The sequence below is a fragment of the Schistosoma mansoni genome, chromosome 2, assembly GCF_000237925.1.
Source record: "Schistosoma mansoni strain Puerto Rico chromosome 2, complete genome".
NCBI classification, from domain to species: Eukaryota; Metazoa; Platyhelminthes; class Trematoda; order Strigeidida; family Schistosomatidae; genus Schistosoma; species Schistosoma mansoni.
The window spans coordinates 16,692,443-16,702,888 of NC_031496.1; the positions used below are offsets into that span (position 1 = coordinate 16,692,443).

Sequence of the window (10,446 nt, forward strand, 5' to 3'; positions counted from 1 at the left end):
TCTATTTCTGAAGTCCAGTAGCATAGATTATATGAAAATCAGCAAAAAACAACTAAATCTGTTTTACCCAATTAGTTAATTAAAATAGTGTTTATTCAGTTTATTTTGTTTTTTAGCAGTTTAATTAACTCAGTACTAATTGAATGTGTTTCGTAATTGGAAGTAAATCATATCTGTTAGTATAATTTACAGAATAATCAATAAAGAAAAAAAGTATGATAAAACGATTTAGATGAGAAAATTGTGGACCCAGATGAATGACATATAGTTATAGATTTGTCATAGGAAAGTGAGAATTAATGGTTAATCATCTGCTTATAACATTATAATATTATATATCTTTATTAACATATAGTTAAGTTGCTAAGGGAATAATTCGTCCAAAATCTGTGTCAGTATTATCCTAAAGTTAATAACTAAAGTAAAAAAAAAACTATGATACATATTTGTTTAAAATAAAAGTTTGTATTTATTTGCGACGTAATAAAATATGATGACTTTCCTATTTTTGAAGATTTAATCAATTTAAAGATGATCCATGAATTAGTTTACAAACCAGAAAATTAGATGATCCTAATTATTAATGTTATACTAAATTGAAAATTTCTGGTATTGTCCACTTGTAAACTCATAGTATTGGATCTTGGACATTCATTTACTCTAGTAAGCTTACTATTATTTTAAAAATAATAAGAAATCTAGTACTTAATCTGATACTATTTTTAACTTACAGACACCATAGCTTGCTATTTGTAATATGTAAAACGATAAATTGAAAATCATTAAAACTGTACACGGTAAAGGTTATTTAATTTTAAAAGGGCTGCACCGAAGTACCACCTTGAAACTCATCTACTCTTCACTTCATATGATTACATTCACTATATATATATATATATATATATATATATATGGCATAAAGTATCTTTTCGAGTTTATCTGTTTCTTCTGAATGAATAATCACTGCCATACTACTATGTAGCTTTACTCTCAGATTGTTGTGAACTGTAATTTTAGGAAACTTATGTATCTTATAGAATTGAACACATACAACACAAAATACCTTCTTGATATGTCTTACAGATTTGAACGTTATATTCGGATCCCAAGCTAGTCTTGTAACCCTCAAACTAGAACTACACAGCGACTTGAACAAGAGAGGAAAGGCGCAAAATATATGAGAAGCACTTTACTCTAAAGGTTCATTTATGTACAGAAAATATAGGGTTTTTATAGTATTTTAGAAGTCTTTGGGTTTTCCTGAAAATTCTAGAATACTAGTAAACATAGTAGCAGTGTAGTTATCAGCCAATCAGAACCTCTACATATGACTTTTCATTTTCGCGATATTTCTAGCAAAACTTCTAATCAAACGCTAATCAAATGTTTCTTAATGTTCCCTCAGCTTGTCATGTCTATTGAGAGAAATTTTCAGGATCGCCCCAACTCTTCTGTGAGCATGGATTTTTTGATATCATAACTATTTCTTTCTGGTAAGTGAAAAAGAAAACAAAACTCAAATTCAGAGCTCACTTCGAAACGCTTCCAACCGTTTTCTTATTAAGCGAAATATATAGAAACATCACATTTTTTTTTAACTTGATAGCTATACTGTGGACTTGATCAAAAGTATTCGTTTATCACCAAAGACTAAATAAACTAATAAAAATAACTTTCAGGTTATCCATTAAAAGATAGAAAAGCATACTAACTGTTTAAATTATAGATTTATATTGGTTATTTCTCTTTTTTGACACATTTGTGAAACCACGGTTCAGATCCAAAAAAAATTATGGTTTCTTTCTACAAGGTAAAGGTCGATTCACTTAATGAACTAAAAAAATGTTATGTTGCCTATAAATATGTTTGTAAGTTCTTTACTTAACAAATGATTTAAATAGTTTCAATAATGTAGGGCTTGTAAATTCAAACAAAAGTTGATGTTGATTGTGTATCAGTAAACAGCATATTATCCTGACAAAGTATAATATGTTAGTATACTGACTTACTTTACTTTGACAGAAACACATGTATTGCATAAGTGTATATCTAGGGTTGAAAAATTCACTTTGAAGAATTTTGTGTGAACTACATATTGAAATGTTCTACACAATATCAAACAACATTCGTCTTGACAATAAGAACTTTGGACTGAGTTTTGTTATGTTTGTGAAAAAAACTTAGTATGTTTTGAAATAGAAAAATGATTTATATAGTGGCATTTTTAAAACTGTAGGTGTGTGAGAAGTAAGTAGTCTATGGTACTTAAATTTCCTTCGTAAATACCTGAAAAATAGTTAAGAATTTTGTTTTCATTCAATTTTCATACCCATAATTGTGAAAATAATGATCTTGAGAAAAATAACACTTTTCATTCTGAAGACGATTTTTTGAACTGTGATAGGTTTATTTAAATCTATGAAGCCATATAATATATTAACTCAGGTAACTGGTGAATAAAGTAATCAGAAATGGTTTTTATGGATATTTCAGTATTTTCATAGTTGAAATCATTAATCAATTGAAGCTAGACCACCATGGTTCGAATCTCGCAGGTGCGGGATCGTGGATACGCACTGCTGAGGAGTCCCATAATAGGACGAAAAGGCCGTCCAGTGCTTCCAGGTTTTCCATGGTGGTCTAGCTTCAATTGACTCATGATTTCAATTATGAAAATAAAGTAATCGTTTAATATCAATGGATTGGTATCAATCGAATCATAAGTTATTCCAATTACTGTTACACACTCGTTTACAAGAAAATGAAATCACTGTAAAGAAGATTTTCTCCACTAAAACATTTGTTATATTACAAGGAATCTGCATCCTAGGCTTACTCGGTGTGATATTCTACTTTATCATAGTCAAATACCAACAAATTAATATAAATAAAGTCTCTAGAATTCAGACAACGGAAACTACGGTTCGTTGAGACAAATTAGACCCAATGACTCTGACTAAGCTGACAGTATATCTAAAATGATATGACCTTCTCTATGCCTTCTTTAACTGGATCTCCATACTTTATTTTATCTTACCCCTATTCCTGTTATTTCAAGGCCAGTTGAGTTTCAACTATTTCAGTTTCTCTTGTTTAGTTTCAAACATTCATTTTCTTGAATTTTACGTAAAGCTCAAGTTTAAAGGGAAGATAATTTCTGTATGATCATAAATCGTCGGATGGTCGGAAAGCCAGTCGGCCTAATGATTGAAATATGAAACCTAATTATAAACTAAGACTGAATTTTATTTTAACCACTCAGTAGTGTACTAATTTATTGTATATTTGAGAAGCAATTAACTTACTTATATAAAGTGATTATTTGATGGGTTGGCAATTAACCTGGGAAACCAGTCAACTAGTCACCTGAAAGTCAATAATTCTTTTATTACTAAAACTCATATTTGTTTTAAACTTAATTATCTTCTTATGTATAATTGATTCTAAGTTATGGTGAAAATAGTTGAGAATCGCTAACTGGTGAAGAAAAAATTACTTACTGTGTTCAGTGTAACTGTTTGTTATATATGTGCTTTGATTATACAAATCATTTTGAGAATGTAGATTAGATGGAGTAGCGTTTATCCAGTTGACATTTTCAGTTCTCTGGTATGACTGATAATTACCATTGTTCATATTATTGGTATTCATTGTATTTGATATTCGAATAGGTTGAGTAGTTACCCATCGATTTGGAGAAACATTACTCGCTGTATAACTATAGTCATATGAACTGGATTGAGTTTGGTTATAATTCTGATTGGATTTAGGATGTATAAATGTTGTTGACTTTGTTACGTGATGTATTTGTTGTGGTTTATTCTGAACATCAGTAATAAATCCTTGGCTGTTCATATTTTGTCCATAGGGCTTAGTAAATGTAGTACTATAGCTAGGTGAGGTTACAATACGTAGTTCCTGAACGTTTTGTCTAGGTTTAACAATTGGATTCCCGGTGCTTTCACTAATACTAAGCTGTTGTTCTAAAATACGGAACGATTTTGTTTGAATCGGGCGGAATGATCGACCTCGTGTTAATGATCTTGTTGATATTTTTCTCTGATTGCTACTATCCGAATCAAATGATGACTGATGACCAAAAGATGATGTAGTCATTATATGTGGAGCAATCTGTCCAACTTTATTTAGGTCAACACCTCGTCTTTAAGAAATAAGGAAAAAAGTTTTAGTTATAGAACAAAAACAATTATGTATATATATATATATATATATATATATATATATATATTCAAGAAGAAGCTTACAGCGTTGATATTTACTCAACAACAAGTAAGCCCTCAACACAGATGTCAGATCTTATAAAAGGACTCATAAAATTTCGTAATGATGAAAATAATTCGTTGTTCAAATTGATGCATTTGGTGGTCATGTATCTTGAATGTAAGATTGTTTTCTTGACTTAAGAAAATATAACACTGCCAAACAAGAATTATGTTGCTTATCACGTCAAGTTTATGTGGTGTGTGTTACTTATACAGACAGAATTCATTAGTTTGTCTCGAAAGTCAGTAGTATGATTCTTACTGACAGAAGAGGAGCATGAGTAGAAGAAAGAGAAAAACAGAAGCAGTTCAAGTAGCAGTTAGATTGAGAGAGCGACGGAGAGACAATTAAAGGGAGATATACATAAAGTGTATTCAAATATTGTATTTTTTTTAATATTTTACAAATACAATATGTACTTGAGCCTAATACAGTAAACTGGTTTACCGCACCCAAGATTACGTTCATCACGCCACTACTAATATTAATGCTATCGATTATCACCATAGAGAACTGTTTATATTTTAACTATCAAGTTAAGTAAAACTGATACGTTAACAGGTGATGTTCGCCTAATATTTTATCTTTCCAATGAAAATCCATACATAATATTGATAAAATGCAAAAAAATACACTTGAATAGAATTTCAGAATAAAACAGTTAAATACAGATTTTCCAGAAATTGTGAAATAAAACTTTTGGCATTATGAAAAAGAGGGACAAACATCTGGTCATCGAGGTAGTTGTGTAAACTATAGTAGCCCACATACATTTGAGTTTGTTCACATTTAACTTGGTTAAGCCCTTTTGTTGATTTATTTAACAGACAGAGTCATTCGTTCAATAACAACTTATTTATACCACTGTACTTTAACTATTGCTGCGCTTGTATGAATATGTATACTTGAGCATCGCTTACCGCCTTCACGCACATTTATCCTGCTAGTTTTAATGTTAGTCGCTTAATTGATTCGATGATTCATTCATTTCTCTATGTATAGATATGTACATTTTATTCCTTTTCATTCGACTACCAAGCTCACTCGCTTGTTTGCTTTTCGGCATTAGCATTTCATTCTTGTTTCCCGTGCCTGTGTTTCCGGCGATCTCCTCATGGTGTAATAACAAGCATGATCAACGCTTCTGATTTACACACCATTGGGGGCGTTATCTGGGGACGGTTATCAGGACATACAATATACGAATTTTAAGGATTATATAGAATATCAACGACTACAATTTGTGAACGAATATGTGCAAATAAAATTATAAATTCCATTATAGAGTCCAGTATTATAAAGTGAAATAGAATGTCATTATCTCACTTTTTATTTTGTCAAAAATTTCAACAAGATAGTCAGAAACTGAACAAATAATTTAATTAAACCATGCATTAGAAGATTGTACACATAACCACTTGGCTTAAACATTTGAAAACTGAAATTTTAGTTAGTTGATTACTGATGCTCATTAGAAAATTATAGAATTGACTTTTATACTGACCGATAATTGTCACAAAGACTTATATGAGAACGTGCTCCACGTATGACTGAAAACCGAATCATTTAGTCTCACAACAGAAGATATTAACAAGGCATCCTGGTTATTACCTCCAACTACGCAACATTATATAAAGTGAATCAATTTATTAAAGCAATTAGACTAGTGCTTATAGCCAAACGTGATTTTTATAATTAGAATACTATTAAATAAAAAATAATGTGATATCAGTCACTAATTTACAGTCAATTAGAGGAATATGAGTACAGTTCGGAATATGCTTTTCAATTACGAGCTATTTTGTGCTCTGACAGTATCCGGAGGTAAATGTTTTTTTTTATTTAAACTGTAACACAGAATTTGATATTGATCGCAATTTCTCTCAAACAGATTATATACACAGGCAGTTGTATTTTATATTGTAAAACATATAAATGAAGAATGAATCTCTTTAACGACCGCTATCTTCTAAAATGAAGTTCTTTGAGCAACATAGCATGAACAACTTGCAATAAAACCACATTAGTACTAATACCTGCATACCTGATTAATATAAGATCTAATTCATTGCCAGCTCGTAAAATCTCCGCCTTGACTTGTTCGTACGTCTTGCCAACTGTTAAGGAATTACAAATGCTTACTATAACGTCACCAACCTCTATGCCCGCTTGATTGGCTAGTCCATTTGAGGTCACCTGAAAGTAAGAATAATGATTAATTCATAATTTGATTTCATACTACGTGTAAAAATTTAAATGTACAAACAGTTCAGTGGATACAAGTGTTAAATATGTTCAGATGTTTCACTTAATGATTAACTAATTTTTAGATTCTTCATGTAAACAATGCTAAGGTTTAGTGATCTGAGTCATTGTAAGATGCAAGCTTTGATCCGATTAGTGAAACTATTCCAAAATATTAGTCTTAATGAATTAACTACATTTTTATGTATTTATTAACAAGACCATATAAAGCATCATCTACTGACGTTAAGACTAGTCAGATGTGGCAGAAATTTGTGGAACCATGCCTTTCCCGTGTTGGACCAGAACACGTTTCTATATCATTATTTCCTTATAGATGTCAGAGTTCATATAGCTTCATTGCTTATTACGTTTTCAAACCTGATAATCAATGTCAAGTTATAACTGTCATTTCTTATAACCCTGTAGAAATAATAAAACATTGTTAACTAAAAGAAAAATGAGTTTTCGTCCACTCTGTATGTTTGAACTATTTATATTTAATTTATACAAGGTTATTCAATCGAATTGATACTCCTTAACAGTGCAGATCCACGACTCCACCAGCGATCAAATTCAGAACTTTCCAGTTTCACAGCGTACTCTTTGCCATTAGTACATCAGTACAGTACTAACTTCAGTCAATTTGTAATATAATGTGACAGTAATCTAATATCACTAGGAGGCAACTGTTTCCTTCTTCACATACGTGATCTCTACCAGTAGTAACATCTTACTAGAACCTCAAGTATATCTTGAAGCAAAATGACTAGTGCGCTATTACAGTGTGATTGAAAGAGTTTAATGGTCACTGGTTTAATTCAGAGTCTGTAATCATCACAAGTTTATACGTACTACTAACGAGTTCCCTACTAGGACAAATAGCTATCCAACGCTCTTTGAGTTTCTATAGGACTCCGAACGTAATCAATCTATGACGAATACAGCCAACAAATTAAACAAATCTTCATAATATCACTTTAATGAAACGATTAAAATTGTTTCTTTTTCGTATCTGATGCTCATTATACTTCCCATACTTTTGAAATAGGTTAGAAAATATTATAAATTACATATTATTTATTCTCAGCAGAGAATTTTGTGGAAATTTCAGTAATTTTATAGTTGAATTCATGAGTCAATTAAAGCTAGACCACTATGAAAAACCTGAAAACGTCCATCCAGTGCTTCTCTCGCGCGAGACTCATAGGTCCTGGATTCCAATCTCACGAGGCAGAATTGTGGATGCGCACTGTTCAGAAGTCCCACAACAGGACGAAACGACCGTCCAGTGCTTCCAGGTTTTCCATGGTGGTCCAGCTTCAATTAACTCATGAATTCAACTATAAAATTATTATTTATTCATTAGCAACTCTTTTATTTAACACAGATTTTCAATAAGAAAAAAAATTTACCGTTAAAGTTCATTTGTATGTTAAGGCTTATTAAATGACCAAATAAATGTTGGACTTTTATCAGTAACTTTTAAAAACACAAACAACCAATTGTTTAAACCAATCAACAATTCGAAAGAAAATTCGAAACAATTTTACAATATACATAATATTCAAGTTCTTTTCTTAAGTTGGATATATATATATATGACAACCTTTTTTAATGACATGTTTATTATATTTATTATAACTAGGTCATAAGTTATGATAAATGGAACTACAAGAACATTTCTATAAACGTTTGAATTATTTCCTGCTTTTGTCCTTCAAAGTTAAATATTTTCTGCACTTTTATAAATTCATTGATCATTCATTTGTCAACAATAATTTGCGGGAATACAAAATAAAGTAAATACATATTTCTTATTTCTCCTTCTTTTCACTCTTTATTAGTTTTTATTCTTTCTTTCTTTTTTTTTTTTGAAACACCTGATAGTCATCATTCATTGAATTCTAATGTCATTATTATATAATTCACAAATGGTTACAATCTGATTTCCCTTTCTATTTTTTTTTATTTTTGAAAAGATGATACAAATGTTTCACAGTACGGTTTTTTTGTTCAGAAGACCTTAGGAAAGGGATGTCTTTCTTGAATAAGATATTTATATTTTGACATAATTTATAAATAGATACTTGAAATTCGAAGAGCTTGAAATACCTTATGCCTACGTTATTAAAATGGATGCATAAACTAAGGACTTTTTCTAGTTAACAAGTACGTGTGGGGAAAAAAAGGAATACTATACTAAAGTTAATGTATATGAATTGTATTGTTGATATTTAATGAAATTTTTCAGTTACATAAACTAGAATAAATTAAGATATCTAAACAAAAAATCGTAATACCATTCGATGTCAGTTGGAAAATTATTGAATACTAAGATATCTCTTTCATCTGAGTTCATATGTTCGCCGATGAGAACGAAATCCATGTATTTGATTAATTAAGATCACCAAATCATTGGATACGTTTTAATGGTCTCTTTATTCGTATTAGTTTTTGGCCTCTTAGAATATATTATTAACAAGTTTCTCAGGTTTATGAGTACAATTAATCTAATTAACTCGACTAATTAAATCATTCATTTCACCTTGAGTCATACATTTAGTGTAGGAGATAGTATTACTACTGAACTGCAAGTTGGATACTTGGAATCCCTAATTTTATTCCATATTTCCTCTACCCGAAGTTTGTGCTGATGATGTCGTTCAGAAGGACGATGAAAGCTCCACGACCAAACTATCCAGCTCAGACAACAAAACTCCATCAAAATCATCCACTTGAGCTACAAATCTTCTCCACCATGTCAAAAGTGTATAACACTGAAGTCAGTCAGTCAGCTACAACGTAGGACCAAACACATATATGCATCTGTCCAAGTTGCAATACCTCGTCAGCACAACAAGATGAACACCAGATTCATAATAATACTGAAGAGTTTGAAGTTTAGATGAATTACTTATCAAGTCCTTTGTGGTTTTCAATAAATCTCCCATTCATGTATAAAATCTTTTGATTAAATAACTTAAAATAGACTCTCTGGTTTCTGGTTTCATTTAGAAATATAATTATTACTGAAGTTCTACAAATCGTATTACAGTGTACTAGCATTATATTTATCTTAACCACTACTTACCTTTCGATCAATAAAATAATGTCCAGCGAATTCTAATTTAACTTGAATATTTTACATTTTGTCGAATGTCAAAAGATTATAAGATATATGACTTTAAATGAACTCACATTAACTTATTCATTGATCTAATCAACTAACCATCTTTACTTTTAAATTCGCTTAGTATTGTTTGTTTGAATCTTCCCATTGATGTTTAGGACTGCAACTGGTCAGTCTCTTATTGGCATATGTGCATACTGTGCGTATTGCCTCGATATAGCCTTAATTCACAAGCATGGTAAGCAAAGATGGATAGTGGCTAGCAGTGGAATCCAGGACGCACGTTTCGTCCTATTTGGGACTCGTCAGTTGGATGTACCTGCACCTCAGAGTTGATGTTCACTCTGGGACTCGAACCCAGTACCTTTCACTTCAAACATCATTGCGTTATCCACTCAGCTACTGAGTGGATATTATTATTGTAAATATTAATTGCGATAGAAACATAAGAATAATAAAGAATAATTAAACTAATATACATTGTAGTAAATCGTTAGGATATATATTTCTTAGTTGAAAGCGTGAGTCAATTGAAGCTAGACCACCATGGAAAACCTGGAAACACTGGACGGCCGTTTCGTCCTATTATGGGACTCCTCGGCAGTGCGCATCCACGAACCCGCTCTCGCGAGATTCGAACCCAGGACCTACCAGTCTCGAGCCGAAGCCCTTAACCAGTGGTCTATCGGTTAAGGGCTTAGGCTCGACAGAAGACAAGTATAAGGAATGTTATTCCGAACAGTGTAGATTATGGTACAGCATTGTCAGGTATTTATAGTTGAATT

At 31.3% G+C, this 10,446-nt stretch overlaps 1 protein-coding gene across 1 annotated transcript; it reads right to left on the bottom strand.

Moving 5' to 3' along the window:
• Window positions 1-3,492: 3,492 nt before the first annotated feature.
• Window positions 3,493-6,480, bottom strand: Smp_166920 (hypothetical protein; the record flags this gene model as incomplete). The annotated part of the gene is made up of 2 exons (XM_018795879.1): window positions 3,493-4,162; window positions 6,329-6,480. Coding segments are annotated over 2 exons (822 nt in total), but the record flags the coding sequence as incomplete, so codon positions are not given.
• Window positions 6,481-10,446: the final 3,966 nt, after the last annotated feature.